The sequence below is a fragment of the Hippopotamus amphibius genome, chromosome 2, assembly GCF_030028045.1.
Source record: "Hippopotamus amphibius kiboko isolate mHipAmp2 chromosome 2, mHipAmp2.hap2, whole genome shotgun sequence".
In the NCBI taxonomy this organism is placed as follows: domain Eukaryota; kingdom Metazoa; phylum Chordata; class Mammalia; order Artiodactyla; family Hippopotamidae; genus Hippopotamus; species Hippopotamus amphibius.
The window spans coordinates 116,863,352-116,883,866 of record NC_080187.1 but is presented as its reverse complement, the minus strand read 5'-3'; the positions used below and the strand labels follow the sequence as shown (position 1 = coordinate 116,883,866).

The 20,515-nt window shown below is 39.9% G+C and overlaps 1 protein-coding gene across 1 annotated transcript in view; it reads left to right on the top strand.

Annotated features, from left to right (window-relative positions):
- Window positions 1–20,280, top strand: part of LOC130844445 (rho GTPase-activating protein 20-like) — a 36,360-nt gene extending 16,080 nt beyond the window's left edge. Inside the window, exons 6-14 of the mRNA XM_057720689.1 lie at window positions 3,525–3,602; window positions 6,066–6,132; window positions 8,663–8,863; window positions 11,542–11,717; window positions 13,106–13,267; window positions 16,850–16,959; window positions 17,503–17,692; window positions 18,917–19,046; window positions 19,977–20,280. Of these exons, the coding sequence (XP_057576672.1) occupies window positions 3,525–3,602; window positions 6,066–6,132; window positions 8,663–8,863; window positions 11,542–11,717; window positions 13,106–13,267; window positions 16,850–16,959; window positions 17,503–17,692; window positions 18,917–19,046; window positions 19,977–20,107 (1,245 nt within the window). The 3' untranslated portion in view covers window positions 20,108–20,280. The remainder of the gene's footprint in view (window positions 1–3,524; window positions 3,603–6,065; window positions 6,133–8,662; window positions 8,864–11,541; window positions 11,718–13,105; window positions 13,268–16,849; window positions 16,960–17,502; window positions 17,693–18,916; window positions 19,047–19,976) is intronic.
- The last annotated feature ends 235 nt before the right edge of the window (window positions 20,281–20,515 follow it).

Genomic DNA, 20,515 nt, shown 5'->3' with positions numbered 1-20,515 from the left:
TTAATTTCAGTTATTTTGTTATCCATTGCTGTTTGTTTTTCTGAGTTCTTATGAACTGTTTCTTGTACTTTCTCTAATTTGTTATCGAGATTTTGTATCATTTTTACTATCATTACTCTAAATTCTTTTTCAGGCATTTTTCCTATTTCCTCCTCATTTATTTGGTCTTGTGGGTTTTTTTCCTGCTCCTTTGCCTGCATGGTGTTTCTTTGTTTCCTCATGGTTGTCCAAGCTTTTGGGGTTGCTTGTCCTGGTGATAGAGGTGTTTATAGAAGACTGTCCAAGCCTCAGACTAATGTCCAAGTATTGGATTAGACGAATATTCAGTCTAGGAAACACATACATGTATAAGACACACAATTATTGAATCCGTTAGGACATAAGGCTCTAGAAAGAGCTGACAGAACCCCAGTGTGCTATCAGATATTCAGAGAGAAACCCAGCAGAAATTGACAACTGAAACAGAACAAATCAGAGACAAAAGCAAAAGCAAACAAACAACAAATAACACCCTACACATACAAACATCAATCCAGGGAGATTTTGTAAGCTAGGATCAAATATAGAAATGAGCTGGAGTACCACCAGAGAGAATGGAGATTCTCAGAATGTAATTAGACAACTGTACTAAGAACTAAGATAAAGACAAAAGCCTAATATTAATACCAAGGCAGTGCATCATCTGGAGAATAGAGCAAGGAGTCTGAGCAGACCGATAGTGTTGCTTATAAGTATGTTAAGATAAAATACACTTAAAATGGCTGGAAGAAAGGGGAACAGAAGAGCGTAATGTGGTTGGAAATATGCAAAGAAAAAGAAAGGAATAGAAGTGTATAAAAGAAAGGGATGAAAGGAAAGTATGAAAGATATTTTGTCCGTACTACCAAAAACTTAGCTAGATATAGAAGTATTTTAAAAGGCAAAAAAAAAAAAAAGAGTAAAAAATATCCTTATAAAATTATGTTGTAAAACTTGTAGATCCCTTAGGGCTAAGATAGTATTTAATAAATCAAAAAAAAAAAAAAAAAAAAAAAAAAGAAAAAAAAAAAAAAGAGAAAGGAAAAAAAAAAAAAAAAATCCAGAACTGATCCCAGAATGGACCAGTTCAATAGGTATTGATACTACTATTTCTGTTTCCTTAGCGTCTCAGCTGTAAGTGTCCTTTTCCTTGCCTTGGGTTTTTTTTTTTTGCGTTATTCTGTGACCAGCAGAGGTTCCTTTATTGTTCGTCTGTAAGCCTCGGTGTGTGGGGAGGGAGAGGGTGCAATAGTGGCTCCTTCTCCTGGGAGGGAGTGAGCAGTGGCGCACTGTTGCTTCAGTCAGGCTTGGAGGTGCCTGTTGCAGAGGGCGCTGGTGGCTCAGGCGTACACAGAAAGTCTTAGAGTTGGGCCTCTCTCGGGGTTTTTTCTTTTTGATGCTGGTTTTTTTTTTTTTTTTTTTTTTCTCTCGGCAGCCTCCCTGCTGCTGGCGTTGCAAGGAGTTTTAATCTAGCCCCGCCCGAGCGCCTGAGGGTGCTTGTTATCCCTGAGCGCCTTATGTGGCCCCGCAGGGCGTCTCTCCGCTGCCTGTTGCAGAGGCGCAGAAAGAGAGAGAGAGGCTATGCGTGCGGCTCCTCCCCCCCGCCCGGGAGCCTGCAGCCTCCAGCCGCCATCATGGCCGGGCAGCTCTCAGGGATCGGCACTCCTCTCCGCGGACCTCCTCCCTCCTGTCCTCTCGGTCCGTCACCCTACCGGCAACAATGTTTCTCCCCCGAACCAGCTCTCCGGTTCCCACGCTCCCGCTCCTGGTCCCTCCGTTCAGCCGCGGATCGATGTCTCGGTCCGGGAACGCTGAGCTGCGCTGCGGACCCTCCGTATGTTTCTCACTCCCTCCCGTCTGCCACAGCTCCGCCGCTTCACCCTCTTTGAGCCCTCGTAGATGCCTCCCTACCGGTTATGTCAGGCTCCTTGCGGTCCTTTCTGGTGTCCGAGGCCGTCTGCTGGTGTTCAGCTGGTTCTCTGTGGGAATGACTGCGTCCTTCCATGCATTCCCAATGCATCTGTGGAGAGGGATGCACTCCACGTCTCTCTACTTCGCCGCCATCTTTTTCTCTCCTCACCTTAACTCTTGAAGGCTATTTTTGCTGGCTATAGAATTTTGTTTGCAAATGTTTTCCTTTCAGCACTTTAAGGATGTTCCATTGTCTTTTAGTCTCTGTGTTTTCTGATGAGTATTCTGTGCTCAAACATTAATCCCCTGTATGTGATTTGTCATTTTTCTTTGGCTGCTTTCAAGATTTTTTTCTTTATTTTTCGTTTTTAGCAGCGTGGCGATGAAGTTTCAAAGCATGGTCTTTTTTGAATCTGCCTGTTTAGCATTTTCTGAACTTCTTGAATTTGTAAATTTATGTCTTTCACCAAGTTTGCAAAATTTTAATCATTATTACCTCATATTAATTTTCTATAAATTGTCTTCCTATTTTTTTGGAGCAGTTTCTTAATGTGATGTGTGGTAGAGCTATTATAAATACCCTATTCACTGGCAGAGTTTGGAATGGAACTGGAATCTTTAAAATTTTCAATCTCATTTCCTAGATTCATTGATTTTATTTAATTGACTCAACAGATTTCTTTTTTTAATTAATTAATTTATTTATTTATTTTTGGCTGCATTGGGTCTTTGTTGCTGTGCACGAGGGCGTTCTCTAGTTGCAGCGAGAGGAGACTACTCTTCATTGCAGTGCGCAGGCTTCTCATTGCGGTGGCTTCTCTTGCTGCAGAGCACAGGCTCTAGGCGCGCAGGCTTCAGTAGCTGTGGCACACGGGTGGAGCAGTTGTCACTTTCGGGCTCGAGAGCGCAGCCTCAGTAGTTGTGGCACACGGGCTTGGTTGCTCCTCGGAATGAGGGATCTTCCCTGACCAGGGATCGAACCTGCGTCCCCTGCATTGTCAGCTGGATTCTTAACCACTGTGCCACCAGGGAAGTCCTCAACAGATTTCAATCATGAAAATCTTAGTACCCATGATACCTGACACAGAGAAAGTACTCACTAAATAGTAGTTTTTTTAGAAATATATTTTACAGCCAGCTCTTATTCTAATTTTACTAATTTACTTTACTATGTAATTGCAAAGCAATAAAACCATACTATAAAAACACAACTCAGGAAGAGAGAAGAGGGTCCAGATCCTTCTTTTTAAACTATCCTTCCTCTATTATAGACACAGCCTTAAGGTGCTGAAGACCAGCCCATGTGCCCTCTCAGAATTCTGTCTTTCTCTTTCTTACTTAAGCTTCTATATTTTGTGTGCCACAAATCCTTTAAGAGAAATATCTGTTTTACTGAAATGCTTTCTCCTAGCTAGCTTCATGTTATATAAAGAAATGGAAATCAACTATAATTAGGGGTTTGTGTTCTACATGCGCTTTACATTGTCATTACCTGAAAACAAGCTTTGCCTTTAGAATATGGATAATAATTTGACAATAGTTATTTACTCACCTGTTTAAAACTTATTTATAGCAATTTTTCTTGCTTCTTGCAGTCTGTAACTATAACAGTAACAAATTCAGACACAGTGAATGATGTTATCAACATGTCACTTTCAAAGCTAGGAATAACTGTAAGTACCTGAAAGTTATTTTTAGTTAAAAACCAACTTTGATTTTTGAGATTCATGTGTGTGTGTGTGTGTGTGTGTGTGTGTGTGTGTGTGTAATGTACCTACCATCATAAGACAGCTGATTATTACAGATATGTAAGTCATATTTTGTCCCCTAAATTTAGAAGTTGAAGGCAGCAAAGCTATATTATTAGCCTATGCATGTTATTCTTGTATTCTCATTTTAAATTTTGTGTGAGTTGAAAGTCACAGCATAATGAAATCGGGCTATAATTTTAGAGTGCTAATGAAAACATGTGCTTTTTATTGTCTATATTATATATATAGACAATAAAATATTATAAGATTCTAAACATCTCCTCCTCTCTAGGACTGTTCTTTCTGTATCTTCATTCCTGATTCCTCTAGTCCCATCCCTATTTATCCTGATTGCCACCTGAGGACTCAATCTCAGCATCAGAAATCCTAAATGATACGTTTTGTTGTAAATTTGACATAAAGACCACCTGGCTAGACACTACATCCCCTTGATGCAGGTCCTGAGAACTAGATGGCTAATGCCACCTGTGAACTGGTAAAGAAGATAAGTTCTGAGTAAGACCATGGATCTGGGGGCATCTGTGTACACATCACTTTCATCTTGTTTTGCTTTCAAGTGTCTGTTCCTTTTTTTTTTTTTGATATTTTGATTATTTTATTTGTTAAAGCTCTTTATTGGAATATAATTGCTTTACACTCTTGTACCAGTTTTTGAGGTACACCAAAGTCAACCAGCTGTATTTATACACATATCCCCATATTCCCTCCCTCCTGCAACTCCCTCTCCTTTATGTTTGGATAGGACTGTTATGGCTTGTAAGAATTTTTTGGTGAAAGAGATGGCTATGGGGATGAGGGTGCATAGGGGAAAAGAGAGGGAGAGGGACATTCAGATGGACAGAATTGAAAAAAGCACTTGTAAAGCACGGCTCCTTATATAAAATTTATATATACAAATATGAATATATATTTATATATATATATATACATAAATGCGAAAATGTCTTGCTATTGTGAAATGACATAATTAAAATGTTTGTATTTAAGTTTTGTCTGACTCAGTGGTGTAATAAAGCCCCTTAAAAACTCAGGGCAGCCAGAATTTGATATAAGAAAGCGTTGATTCTGTAAAAATGGAATTTAATAATACATTATAAATAAAATTGAATTTATATGCACTGGGTGAAGTACCCCTCTGCATTGATTTCTAACCTATTTGATATGTATGTCCTGAATAAGAATTAAATCTTACAAGAGAGTGGTTTTAGGGATAAGGCTGGGGAGACTCATTAATGTTACAGCTCATTTTATTTCATTTTTGTAATTTTCCTTTGCTTAAAGTGATCAATCTCACTAGACAAGAAAAAATTTCTATTTTAATGAAGAATTGGGGTTATTTGTTATTATATGTGTATGCCTGATTTAAGGGATTCCAACACAGTTTTTTCAATCTTTACCTTAAAAGAAAAGATTTTTTATTAGCTTTCACTTCTTATTTGCAATACAATTTTGAGCAGGTTTAGCTGTGTGTGTGTGTGTGTGTGTGTGTGTGTGTGTGTGTGTGTGTAACTGCTTCCACTACCTGGGACCTTGCCTCCTTCATGGCAAGGCCATGGTTTTTAATCAGAAGTCAAGGGCAAGCATAGTACCTATCACCAACAACTCTATTTCAAACATTTTTTTGCTTTATCCTCTCCTGGAGGACTCTTTAATTCAGCATTTTTTATAATTTAGGCTTGTTTCAAATGGGATATCCAATATTCCTAGGCAGTGATTGTTTTCTGCATCTGACACTCTCTAGGCTACAGTCCTTCTCCCTTCTCTCCCTTGAATGGCACTCATCTACATCAGAGCCAGTGGGCTGACTTGATTCTGCCATCTACTCAAAGCCTCTTGGGCATCTGTCTCCTTTTGCTCATGGTTGCTGAGCTTATGATGCCTTTCAAGTTGTACTTTGCTCAGGAATGGTCATGGCAGAGTGTGTGGCTCTCTGGACAACATGCTTGTCTGGGCTGGGATATTCGAAGCCAAAAGCCAACATTCTCCAAGGAATCTAGAGACAGCAGAAAGCAGGACTCCTGAGATTAGACTTCTCCTCCACAGCGAAGGGGCATTACTGCGATTTTTTTTATGCCATGGGCTGCCCACAAAGTGAGGGGCTAATTGCACTGTGGTACCATAGATCCCCACCCTTTACCAAAAAGGACAAGAATCTCAGAAGGTCCACTGGAGGCTGTGAAAGAGACAGGAGATGCTGAAATCAGCATTGTTAACTCAAAAATTGTAGCCACCCCCATGCACCACATAGCATTTATACTGGCCCAAATTCTTTCTCTTTGGAAGTATAAAAGTGCTAAGGAAATGGGTTCTTCAAGTACCTACTGGGAAGATTTGCTGTGACACACAGTTCTTTTTGTCTCCAAGGGCTCTGAGAAAGATTACCAGCTGTGGGCCAGTTCTGGTAAGAAAGAGGCCTCATACCCACTCATCGGTAAGTGTCAGGGAAAACCTAAGATGGGGTTGATTGGGTTCAAAACTGTAACTCTAAAGTCTCAAAGTAATAGCTGATCAGTCTTGAACTTAAATACCCTTAAAAATGAAAATCTCATGCAATATTTATTCATACATTTATTAACTAATTCCAAGCACTTACTCTATCCTGAGCACTAATAACATCTCTTCATTCAGCAACTTACGGTCTAGCTGGGGAGAGAAATGGGAATTTTTCTTCTTTACTTTTTTCACTTGACAATCAGACTTGTCTTGAAAACACTGATTTACCTCCCTACGTACTTACTTACTTAGGTATGAAAGCAACACAAACTGGAATTTCTTTTTCTCATACATTACTTTTCTTTTCTTAAGCTCTTTATTGGAATATAATTGCTTCACACTGTTGTGCCAGTTTTGCTGTACAACAAAGTGAATCAGCTGTATTTATACATATATCCCCATATCCTCTCCCTCCTGCGACTCCTTCCCACCTTCCCTATACTTTTCATATTCCAGTCTTGAAGTCCTCTGATCCATTTCCTAACTACTAAGCAGTCTCTATTTTGTGAGACTCTTCTAAAATCCAGCCATGCCTCTGTACCCGAGTACATTTATTTAATAATCTGCTCTGTGCCCAAAACTTTTCTCAGCATCATAAAGAGAATGAGATAATCACACTCAGATTCTTCAAGTCTTCACTGACTAAACCACCTGTACTTTGCTGTTTCTCAAGCTGTTTACCAGCATTGCTCTTGAGGTTTTTGATACGTAGATTCCATCTTTCCTACAATAGTTATTATATAATAGTTAGAAATAATAATAATATAATAATAGCTAAAAATAATCTAGCTTTTCTAAAGCTAGGAAAGACTTGCTTTTCTTAGATCAGCAAGTCTGTTCAGTGTGGTCAGTAAAAAAAGGAGGGAATAAAACAAAGGAAAGGACAAAACCTGTAGCAGAACTTGCAATACAGTAACGGTGACAATGATTTCTGCTAGAAATCTTAGAGCATTCCCTCTTTTTTCTTTTTTTAATCTGTTCAATAATCCTGTGAGACTTTTACTCTTTCAAGTGACCTGAAGAACGTTTTCAAGTGATCTAGAAAATCTAATCAACTGAGCTTTTTCTATGATATGTATATTCCCAGTCTCAGAAATACATGGAGTCATCAAGCACCAAGCTGAGGACAAACTCCCCTCACCTATTTCATGTGTTTTTCTTTTTTAATGTTGACATTTTTGTAAAAGTCCACCAGCAATAAGGTGAAAAAAATCGAATACTTAAATATATTTATTTTAATGAAATGCATTCATTTAAACAAAACCATGTAAATGACAATCTTTAGGCTTAGAACAGCTTCACGCACCGTGGCTGGCTCTAAGGACTCCTAAGAGCCTGGCCTTCATGATGCTACCTCAGCAGTCACCCTGAATGCATTTCCTAACCTGCTCTCAACTCACAGTTACGGATTAGCTCCTGGTTATCCTGGTGATTTGGTTGCATTTTATTGCTGTCATGGAAGCTTCTTTTGCTTTAAAGGATGAAAGTCACTGTGATTCTTGCTCTGAACAGAACGCTGACATTGCACTTATGTTAGATGAAAAGCAAAAGCAAGAGCTCCCCAAGTTACATTCAATAATAAATCAGAAACAAAAGAAAAGGAACTTTCCTTCTATTCTTAAAAAATGAAATCCACGTCACAACACAGGGTCTTTGGGCATTCTATGGAGAGGAAGCAATGTAAAGCATGAAAGAGCAAAACAAATCACTTGGCAGGCAACTCCTGAGGATTTCTGGTGCGGTTTTCCACTCTGTAAACACTGGTTTGCACTTTGCTTCCGGGTTTCCACCACCACGCAGCCTTGCCTCTGATCACTGCCTCGCAGGAACCCCCCCCACGGAGGGAAGGCAGCAATGGGAGGGAAACATAAAGGCAACCCACCCCGCTGCTCTGGAATAGCTCTGGCTGTTGAACTGACAAAAGGAAATGAAAAATCTGTGTGTTAAACTGACATGTGTGAGAGAACAGTGATCATAGCAATTCTTAACGTATATAGTCCAATCATTTTAAAAATATTAAGCACCAATGTTTATTCATATATTTACTTTGCTCCTTATCAGTCTATGTGAGGGTGAGCATTTCAAAGGAAGAACGTAAGGCTTGCCTGAGATGTACAATCTAGTGAGTGTCAAGGCAGAAACTAGAAGGCCTTCAATATTCTCAGATGGAAAACACAACAAAAGTCAACATTGTGCAATGCAGGGATGGATATATACATTCCAAACCAAGCAAGGTGTCTCAAAACATTCTTCTCTTTACTATTTAAACTCATTTGCTTGGGCACCTGCTTTTTGCAGGGTGTCCCCCATGACAGTGCACATCCTACTCAGAAAGTACAGCCTTCTCTACCCAGAAGCCCCAGAAGAACAGCAGCCACACCAGTGTGGGGCACTTGCTCACGGTAAGGTAGGTTTGACTGTACCCATCATATCAGCCTGAATCTATATGTAGATTTTTCTCCACATAGGGCATGAACATCCCTATGGAATTAAAATGAGCCATCTTCCAGCTACTGTGCTCCTGCAGCGGGGATCGGAGGACTCCACCTCTCCTTCTGCCCTCCAGGAGGCCTTCCCACTGCAGCAGGAGTCCCAAGAGATCCAAGGCCGGTTTATCCTGAAACCCAAGCACACAGCCAGGAACCAAGCCAGGAATCAGCAGGGGAAAGGTGAGCCCCTTCCTTTCCTGTAAGTGTCTTCCCTTGGCTCTTGTCTCTCCTGCTGTAAACAAACTCATGACATACAGCCGATTCTCCATGTGGGGTTAAGGGAACCGTATAGGCAGGCCCCAATACCCACAGAATCAAGCTCAGAGAAACACCAAAGGTCTGAAATCAAGATCCAACTCACTTCCAGGAAGGTTTTGGCTTTTGGTTTTTTGGTTTTGTTTTTTTTTTTTTAATTCCTCCAGGTACACATCTCCCTTCTCTGTATCCCCAGAGCACTGCCTACATATAATTACATCTGTACACATCTGTGTGTCTTATTAGAGTATGAGCTTCTTATGGCCTGGGAACACATGTTCCCCATGTTGTGTCTAGCATCTCGTGCCTTCACAGGAGGTGGTTAGATGACTGTATGGCTTAGAAAAGACTTCAAATCTATTCTGGACTTAGGCTGAAGTGGCTCTGGGGGTTCTGGTTAGAATTGAACTCTTAATTCTACCCCCACAGCAGTCTCATTTCCACGTTTGCTTCAGACCCAGGTTGTGACTGGAACTGAACGTTTATGGCTGGGGTTTTTAAAAATCTTCCCTCTTGCAATTTTCTCCCCCTACCATTCCAATATTGTCCCACTGATATTTCTTTCTCTGAATAAAATGTTCTTAATTAATCTGGGAAGTACTGGGGCCAGAATAGAATTCCTACTTAAAGTATTTTTATTGTTATGATTGTTATTCTGTAAGCAAAAAGTTTCAAAAATTATATATTTTTTTAATATTCAAACCCTAATCTGAGCATCAGGAAACACTAAACTACATCTTGCCAAGACTGTGTAAGAAAGATGAGGTTGTAAGGTTAGCTTGTTTACTAGTCTCCATATTTTTCATGGCTATAGCATATATTTTGATTGGTCACAGAGGCAACATGAACTTTAATGTACATTATGAGAGGTCCAACTAAGCCTGAAAGTATCTTTGAGAAAGTATAGGACTCAATGTCTATTTTGCTTTCTGTCTATGCTCATAGAGTAGCTGGATATATAGCTTTATAGCAAGGGATAGAGCACTCTTCTTAGGAGTATTCTTATTAAAGCTGAACAGTGAATGAATACAGTTGTAATACATGAGTACATTTGGATAGCTTTAAAAATAATACAGTCAGGTTAAGAATAGGGAAACCAGGTTGCATAAAACAACTCAACCTATCTAACCATGTATCTTAAATTTCTGTACATGTTAAGGTAGAAAAATCTCCTCCTGGATTTAAGAATGTATTTGCTTTCTTCATTCTCTCCTTTTAAAATGATGGAGGTATACATGCCAGGGCAGGAAGAGCCTAAGGTGGACTGGTGGCATTCGTTCATGACTGCACATCTGCAGGCTGCAAACTCAACTGAAGAATGGGGTGGGGTCTGCTTTGCAGGGAGGAGACTGATGTCTAGGCTGCCTTAGGCTCCCTGGGGGGGGGGGGGGGGGGAATTACCTCTGCTAAGGCTGCTATGAGCCATGTCTTGTGTTGAGTAGTACATTACATTATGTAGTTCAATGAAGTGTAGGTAGCATCATTTATGTTAAATTTGAGCAAACCAAAGCTCAAAGAGTTTAAAGTAACTTATCCAACTAGCTGGCAGAACAGGAGCCTTCTGGTTCTCTCATCCAGAACCAGAAGTGCTCCGTCCACATGAGTGGACATGGTGATGCACTCACTATGTCTCAGGAAAGCCAAGTGGATGGGCGTTTAAGGATATTTGGTAAAATGTTGCTCATCTGTTTATTTTCCTACAACTTGGCACCTCTGTTGACTTTTTTAGTTGGTTATTTAAGCAGGTTTTTTAAGTAAATGTTAAACAGGTTACTTAAGCAAATATCCAGAAAATACTCACAGTTAGGCAGTAGAAATTTTGAACTCAGCTTTTCATTGATGATCACTTTTTCTTTAAAAGCCTGTCTTCAGCTTTCCTTTGACAGGGGCCTGGGTAGCTGGGTAGGGTGTTACAGGAAGATGGCCACCTGGCATCTTACCATATAGCCAGCATTTAATGACTGCTTCCCAAGGACCTTGACTGCAGAAAGTCATCTATAGAGCTGCCAGAGGGTTGTGGCCACTCAGAAGAGAGGTCCAGAAGCTGGCTGAGAAGTGGGGTCAGGCAGGATGTGTCATGACAGGCAGATCCTTTTGACGGGAGAAAGTTGACCATGGTTGGGTACTCAGCCAAACAGGAAATCTAAGAGTGGGAAGAAACCTACTACAAAAGTAAATGATTACCAAACTCTGCTTGATTTGAATACCAAATCTTTTTGGCTTTTAAAATGAGATCTGATACCTGAATCCACTGATAACACTTAACATCAGGAAATTTGTATAATACAGGTTAAGTGCCTCAGGACACAGTTAAGAGGCAGTAGATAGCACTGTCTGGGGAACACTGTCACTGGGAGAATCAGTCCTGAGTCTAATCAAGCCTCTAAGTTTAAATACTGGGTTGCAGGATACGTTGAAGAAGAACACATGAACACCACAAGGATGCAAGTAGCCAATTTCAGAATGTGGGAAATTCTGTACAACAAATGACTCAGTTTTTCTCTCTTCCGGCCACTGCAATGAATATGCTGTAAAATGTAAACCGTGGAAATCAGGTTAAATAAACTACACTGCTATTCGTAATAATCTCACTTCTTCCTTAGATGCAGGCCAAAAGACAGTCAAGAAGAGTTCTGCCAAAAACTGGGCCTTCTGGCGGAGCTTCAGGACTCGCCGGGACAGCCAGGGCCCAGCCCCACCGCCCACAAAGCCAAAACTGCTCTTCGGAGTTTCTCTGGAGGATGTGTGCGATGATGACAGCCTGCCCACCCCAATCCGAGTAGGTCTCATTTTGGGCTTCTGCAGCCCTCCTGAGGAGGGGAGCTCTGAGAGATCAAGTGTTCTCATCCAAATCCACCCTCAAATGGAGACGTCATTAGACAGCCCCTGGCTCTGACTGAGAAGTTTTGTTAACACTATTTCAAAGAATAGGATCTGATTTAGGGAGCGCAGAGTCATAAGGCAAATACAACAAGGAAAAGATGCTCTTGGCCATTCCACTGGTTTCAGCAAAGACCCACCTGCACCTGGTCAGATCAACTGTAACGGGCTCTGTGCATATGAATCTCTGAAAACCCACCTCATCCTCATAGTCTCATCTCCTTCCTTGAACTCCATACAAGTCTCAAGTCTCCTTCAGCTGAGTCTACTCCACCTTACCACTCAAAACATCTCACAGAGATTTCATTTGTAATTCACATGCTTAAGCATAAAGATATCCTCTGGCAAATACGAATCATTTAATCCTGACAGAATGTGTCAAATGAAAGTCACAGAGTTTGGCCTCTGTTATCTCAAAGTAGTGTATTGAATTGTCAGTGTTAACATCTGTTCACGGTCCACTATCCCTCCAAGCACTGTCCTAGATGCAGGGATTCTTACGCTATCTATGAAGAAATTTATCACGCTATTAATAGGTACATGCTAGCTCCTACCCCAGTCCTTGCACCTTTCACAGCAAATTTGGGGCTAACTATGATAATTACCATCCCCACTTCATAAATGAAAAATAAAAAAGCCTCAATAAAGTATGTGCTGTGCCCATAGTCACACAGCAGATGAGTAGCATAACAGAGTTCAGAGTGCTTGGATTACCTGACTCCAACATCTGTTATCTCTCTACCCTGTAAGTACAGGACCTGAAGACACAGCAAAAGGAAATGAAAGACTGATGGGAAGGGAATGTGATCAGAGAAGGAGGAGAAGGGTTTCGAGCCTGTTTTAAGAGAGGGGAGGAAATACCGGAAGTAGAAATGGGGTGTACAGTCACGGAAAAAAGAAAAAACAAATGGGAAATGAGTATGGAAAAAGATTTCTACACTTAGGAAGGAGCATCTATATTAGGTAATACTGAGAAAGGAACAGTGGAGGAGGAGAGGATGATTCTACTAATGCCTCAAAGCAGAGAAGTTTGACAGTGTAAATTTACTAAAAAGGAAAATCTGATTAAGGAAGTGTGTAAAATGTTTCAGTGTATGAATGTAAAATGGATTGTTGGGTAGAAAATATATTTAGAGACACTGAAAAAAACTTTCAAATTGACTCCAGTCCTTGCAGCTCTAGCACTGTACCCTCATACACCTCAGCTCTGTCAAAAAGGGGGCAAGCTTGTGCTCTGAGCTTGTAGATATGAAATGCTGCACAGTTTTCTTTTTTTTTTCTCTATAGGATATACTTTACTTTATCAATCAAAAAGGGCCACTCACAGAAGGCATCTTCAGTAAACCAGGTGGTATAAAATCATGCAGAGCCCTAAAGGAGAAGATAAACTCTGGGGACAAAGTGAACTTGGATGAGGAATCCGTTCTTGTGGCAGCATCCGTCTTCAAGGTAGGGAAATTTCTAGCATTATCCACACAGAGTAACTCTGAAGCTATATGACTGGTCCTGCATCATGCCTGCCCAAGAACCCTAACAGGCGTAATATAAAAACACTTCACTCACTTCACCGGTTAGAATGGGGATCATCAGAAAATCTAAAAACAGTAGATGGTGGAGAGGGTGTGGAGAGAAGGGAATGCTCTTGAACTGTTGGTGGGAATGTAAATTGATACAGCCACTATGGAGAACAGTTGGGAGGTTCCTTGCAAAACTAAAAATAGAGTTCCATATGACCCAGCAATCCCACTACTGGGCATATACCCAGAGGGCACCATAATTCAAAAAGACACATGCACTCCAATGTTCACTGCAGCACTATTTTCAATAGCCAGGACATGGAAGCAACCTAAATGTCCATCAACAGATGAAGGGATAAAAAAGATGTGGTACAGGGAGTCAAGGAAGGGAGGGAATACGGGTATATGTGTATAAAAACAGATGATTAAACCTGGTGTACCCCCCCAAAAATAATAAATAAATAAATAAATAAAAAATAAAACAACAATTTGAATATAAAAAAAAAAAAAGATGTGGTACATAGATACAATGGAATATTACGCAGCTGTAAAAAGCAACAAAACGGGGACATTTGTAGAGACGTGGATGGACCTAGAGACTGTCATACAGAGTGAAATGAGTCAGAAAGAAAAAACAAATATCGTATATTAACATATATATGCGGAATATAGAAAAATGGTACAAATCAACTGGTTTGCAAGGCAAAAATAGAGACACAGATGTAGAGAACAAACATATGGACACCAAGTGGGGAGGGTTGGGGGGGAATGAACTGGGAGATTGGGACTGCCATATATACATTACTAAGAAAAAAAATACCAAATTGTACACTCTAAATATATGCAGTTTATTGTATGTTAACTATATCTCAATAAAAGTTCTTAAAAAAAGAAAACTTCACCAAGTCAGAATTGGAGGAAGCTACTTTGGGTGTTAAAAGCCCCACATGTTACATATACTTTCCTTTTTCATCACACAACACCCTCCCCCATTTACTCCTGAACACTCTATGCAAAAGAATAAAAATAATAAATTTCAAAACACACACTTATACACACAGAGTGTTTACCAAAACAAGCCTCCTGCTTGTAATGACTTCCTCGCCACTAATGAAGGCAAAGTTCATATTAAAGAAAATTCATATTAAGCTTTTGGAAACAGTTACAGAAGTTTACCACAGTAAGTAAACATTTGCCTTACCATAAATCAAAAAATGCTCAGTGAGGCCACTGAAATCGCTGACCATTTCATCTTCCTTCCCCTGTCTCTCAATGCCTTTTACTTTAAAGTTAGTGTAGGGATGACTCCACCCTTTGTTCCTCCTTTTTCCTCCTTGTACCACCTTTGGCATCCTTTGTTAATACTTGTTATGTTTAACCCACCACCTGCGGTTATAGTTACATGGTAACCAGCTCCTACCCACGTGCCTTTTCCTATAAATCTGACTTTTAAAGTGGGTGCAGCAGTCAAAATCAGTTTGGAATTCTGAAAATTCAATAGATTCATACAAAAATAGATTGAGTTTGAAATGATACAGCTGAATTACAAGTGTCTAGTTACATTCTACTTGTTAGTAGCTCTGAACAAAAATATGTTAATGTAGTAAACAGGTTATTAAAAGTATCTTAGGAACTCAGTAACATGTGGTCTTTCCCTGTCCCCTATTACTGTTCGGTCATAATTCGATTATATGATAAAGAGCAACAGTTTAGAAATGACTTAGAGTTGACCGCTACTACACTCGCACCATAATAATACACACTAGGTAGGCAAACAGCAAGCTAAGTGTTGCCCTCTGTAAGGTACACACATGGAATTGACTTGATTTTCTAGCAAGAGTTAGTAGGCTCTTACCTATTTCCGTGTTATAAGCACAGACTAGCAAGAGGGTGGCTACTCATGGGTACAGTTCTTAGACATTCCCAAAGTTTTCTCTTCCTAAAGTTGACGGACCTTGGTGGAGGATCAGACTTTGCAACCTTGACCTTGATGATGCCACGTGTCAAACTAACCAGAGAGTTGGCCTCAATCAGAAATGAATGTATCATGCGTACCGTACCGAGCTTGCCATTAAACTTTCTGTAAACAGAGGTCCAACAGCAAATACCCTAGGCATGTTCTGCATGGGTCATGTTCTGGCTTAATGACACTCAGCCCCACCAGTGGACTCTGCAGCACAGGGTCCAGGAAAGAGAGGAGACACACACTCCAAGTGCATGCAGTTTGGTACACATGAGGCAAAGGCCCTGCTGCACCCTCCCAGACTCCCAGAACCAGCCAAAGCTGGAGTGCTGCTTCTCTCCAAAGACACTGGGGTCACTCCGTAGGAAACAGTGAAGAACTTAAAGACCGTGAGTGGGTATTGTATACCAATAACACAGTGAAGGTTTGAGAGAACTGAGACTTTGTCCATTGTCTTCACTGCTCTATCCCCAGTACTCAGCAGAGTGTCTGGCACAAAGAGTAGCTCAATAAGTATCAGAACAAGTGGACAGTTACTGGATTATAATCATGATAGTTGCCTAGAAGCACTTCCTGGACAAACTACTACTAAGAGAAGTCGGGCTATATATTAAGATCAGTGGAAGCAAGGTGTGCCTTTGAAACTAGCAAGGCAATGCAATAATTTCCCCTCAGTCTTGCACAGAAGATTACAACTTCATAAATTTTAATGGGCCCAATTCTATGATATTAAGACTTGTTCCTCAGCCCTCTAAAGGGACAAATTTTCCAGGCCTCCACTTGGGAAACTTACATTTGCATATCACTAGCCTGATACTCAGAGGCCTGAAGCTGCTATATATCTAAATTTTTAATTTCCTTTTTTTAGGAGGATGTGTTCCATTCAAGGAGGTGTAAGAGGTAACATGTAGTTACCCACTGGGGATTTTGATATATTTCAACACCTGCTGCTTAGAAGTCTGCAGAACAAACTTTTATATAGTTATAAAAAAAAAGGAAGACTGAAACTATTATTAGAGTAGTTTTTTCCCAAGGAGCACACATACCTCAAGTCAGAAAGCCCAGTTCTCTCTTAAGATGCAAGAGCATGTGGGAGTGTGTTTTTTGGTTATTTTTTTGTTTCAGAACTTCTCTTGCTTGAATTAAGAGCAAGCACTGTGTCTAAAGTAAACAAGCAAAATGGGTATGTGCATTTCTTTTCAAAAAACTAATATGATTTAGGATGAGCTATCACCAGACCTTGTCAGTTTGTACTACTGTGCTAACATGTACACAAAGAGTAAGTTCCAGGTGATAGAAGGGGCTTTAGCTTCACTCTCTCTACAGCCCAGACTCTACTTTTATGCTTCTAATTTCAGTTGCAGAAAATCCAAGCAATGCTTCTGGATGTGCAAGTCTATGGAGAATCAGAGCCAAGCTCTGTGTGGATCACAGTTTGTGTAGTTGTGAAGGAAATGGGCATTGAACTCAATTTTTCAACTAAATGTTTTCTCTGTAATTTCTCCAACATATTTAACTTAAGATTAATATATATATTTTTACCCATGTAAGGATTTTCTTCGAAATATCCAAGGAAGTATATTTTCGGCCAGTCTCTATGATAAATGGCTTGGTGTTACTGACCAGGGGAACGAGGAGGAGAAAATAGCTGCAGCCCAGAGGTAATGATGCAATAATTACTCAACCATGTTCACACCTCAAAAATGCAACCAACATACTCTCAGGAAAATATTAGCTTATAGTTTACAGCTTTGTCCACTAAAATAATGACCAATGTCAAAGGGTTCCACTTGATCCTAACCATGGCAGCCAGTATAAAAAATAGACACATGCCTTACTGCTGATATTGAATTCATGTTTTTCTCCTAATCTTATTAATATGGAATCCTTGACCATTTTATACCTTCTAAATACATGAAACTGCTGGAGATGAAATCCACTGGTCTAAAAAGAGATGCTAAAGGACCAATCTGCCAGGGGTATATGATTTTAACTTTGTCAAACACATAACTAACCAGAGGAGTTCTTATCTGGATCAGGAATTAAATTCAATGAAACATTTTTGTATGCATTCACGCCTGCAACTCTGTGAGAGTGGAATGTGTACATAGTATACAAAGAAGTCCTCTATTTTCTGTCTTTGTATTTCCACTTCCTAAGCAAAATGACTTGTTTTATTTAGAAATGCATTCTTCTGCCTTTAGTCTTTTAGGCCAGCTGCCAAGAGCTAATGTAGTTCTCTTGCAATACCTTTTTGGAGTGTTACGCAACATTGAGCAGAATTCCTCATCCAACCAGATGACAGCTCACAATTTATCAGTGTGTATAGCCCCAAGCATTCTTTGCCCACCTCATTCTGGCAGCTCAGCATTAGAAAACGACTTCAGAAAAAAGGTAATAAGATCTCTCATTTTTATGCCTTATGGGAAGGAGTCCCCACTTTGAACCTGAAGTTTGTGGTATTAACTCTGATGGACCAGTTTTTTAAAGTGCACATTTTAATTACACTCCCCTGGAGTGGCAGAGTCCTTCTCTGGTGGGATATGGGAAGGTGGGCTATTAAGCGGGAAGCTGAGAGCAGTTGAGTCACTTCTCCTTTTCCATCTAGGAGTCCCAAACAATAGAAAGATGAGAGTAGGATGATATTATAGAAAAGAATCTGGGTTTTGAAGTCTAAGAGCCAAGGTTCAACTCTCAGCCTAATCACTGAAGGATGTGTAAACTTGGGCAAAGTTTCCAAGCCATGGTTTCATCATTACATAGTGATGCCAACTCCTTGCGGCTCCGGTCACCGCTGGCACATCCTAGGTGGCTCGGGCAACGTGAGCACCTGTGGCTCCACACATGCTGGCCTCCCGCTGGCTCGTTCAGAAAAATACTTGGCTACTATTTCACCTCCACTACAGGATGAAGAAACTAGTAAAAGATTTCAGAACATCCTAACAGAGCCACAACATGCCTAATAGGATCACAGCTCTTCCCCCAAGCTTACCCAGAGCAAGCATGAGGCAAGGCAATGCAGTTAGACAAGCAGACATGTTTTCTCTCCAGCTGCTTCCTTCTTTCACAAAAAACCACTGAAATCTCTGCTTCCCATATTTCAGATATTTCTTAACTGAAGTAAACCACACAAGTTTTTCTGTATTGGATACTTTATAAATTTTAATAAGATGTTATATATAAATTATATCTCAATAAAACTGGAAACATTTTTAAATAAAAATAAATAAAATTTAATAAGAGAATATACACCTTGGCCCCAAACATTCTATGTGGGTTACTTGAAAATTATCCTAGTATTAAAGACGTAACCATCAATACAAAAATGTTCGCTATTTAAACTAGCCCACAAATTATAACTTTAGCCCACTGATTGAAAGAATTTTAAAATCTGTGCCCAAAGTCCTCTTGAAAGTATTGGTTATTTCTTAGAGAAAACTGGTTTATAAATATGTATGTGTGTGTGTATATATATATATATTTTTTTTTTAATCAAGTCTGAATTTCTCTCAGGATTATTTTGCTTTTTTGTTAGAGCCAAGATTCATATATGAAGTGTGATTTACCACTATGCCATAGGTAAAATAATACCTTGTTTTTTGCCCTTTTGTGTAACAGATTTCTTTTGTACAATTTCTCATTGAAAACTGCCTCAAGATATTTGGAGAAGATATCACTTCCCTCTTTGAAGAGAGCCCAATGAGTTGTGATAGTAGTGATATCACTGATAGCCGTGAGAAGGCTGCAGGTACTGTGAATAATTTAACTGGCCTTGATGAGAAAGACAGCAAGGCTGCCAGGGGTCACGGCAGATCCTTAGACTGTGCTGTCCTGGAGCCTAAAGCACATCCCAAGGGCAACGATTTCCATGTGCTCCAGGTCAGGTGAGGTTTCACACTGTTGTGAGAGCAAAGAAAGGATGAGACAGATCTAACTGCAAGAAGTTGCAAGCACAGCATTAGGAGACATCACGGTATAATACAGCATTTGGTTTTTCAAACAAAACTTTAAATGGGACTGATATATGTATCACATGTGCTCTGGTTGAAACCAGAGTGAGAGGCCCAGAGCACTGCTTGGTTTATTCCCCTCTCTCTCCTTTTTCTGGTCAGTGGTTCCTGACGTACCACAGGTACCCCGTGTCTTTGAAATAGGTTGAAAAGAACCAGCATCACTGAGAGAAAAAGGACTTGACTTCACGTCAAACAGCCTTTCCAGACTATAACCTCATGTGCCTCTACTTACCAGCTGCGTTAACTTCAGCCAGTTATTCTAGCTCAGTTTCAGTTTCTTCGTCTCTAAAATGTGAATAAAAATAATGTCTAAATCTTAGGATTATTGAAAAGATTAAATAAAACAATGGATGTAAAATAAATTTGTAAAAAAGCAATTAATGGGGCCAGTAGAAGTTTCCATGAGATCAGAGCTAGTTCTAACTGAGCCTAGCTAATCACAGCTAACTGATAGCAGTCCATTTTATGCGGCAGCATTTAGATTCAGAACCTGAGGACATGTGTCATGAGTTCCTTCATATTTTTCACATTTCTTGGTTTTATGACATTTACCTCACTGCTTTGAGGAAACCGTTAGGAAAAGCCATTTAATCAGGCATTGAGATGAGCCTAGTATCTGAGAAGATGCTTATCCTTAGATAACTGTTTGTTTTTCATTTCATCAGTGACAACAGAACAACCTCTTGAATCCAAGCCAGTGAGAGAGATAGTGATTTACAAAAAGGCACAACTGCAGGATGATGCCAAGACCCCGCCTAGCATGGGTCCACCCAGCGACGTGTCTACAATTTTCTAAGTCCCCGAAGGTTATAATCTCCATAATCACACTTGACCCTTCCTTTTCCTCTCTTTAGCGACCTGTCTACAATTTTCAAAGTCACTGAAGATTAGAATTCCCCATAATCACACCTGACCCTTCCTTTTTGTGTATTTCCTATAATACCTCATTTGAATTTTATTAAAGGCTTTTTCTGCATCTATTGAGATGATCATATGGTTTTTATCCCTCAGTTTGTGAATATGTATCACATTGATTGATTTGCGTGTAGTGAAGAATCCTTGCATTCCAGGGTATTCATGGAATACTTGCATTCATGGTATATGATCTTTTTAATGTGCTCTTGGATTCTGTTTGCTCGTATTTTTTTGAGGATTTTTACATCTATATTCATCAGTGATATTGGCCTGAAATTTTCTTTTTTGG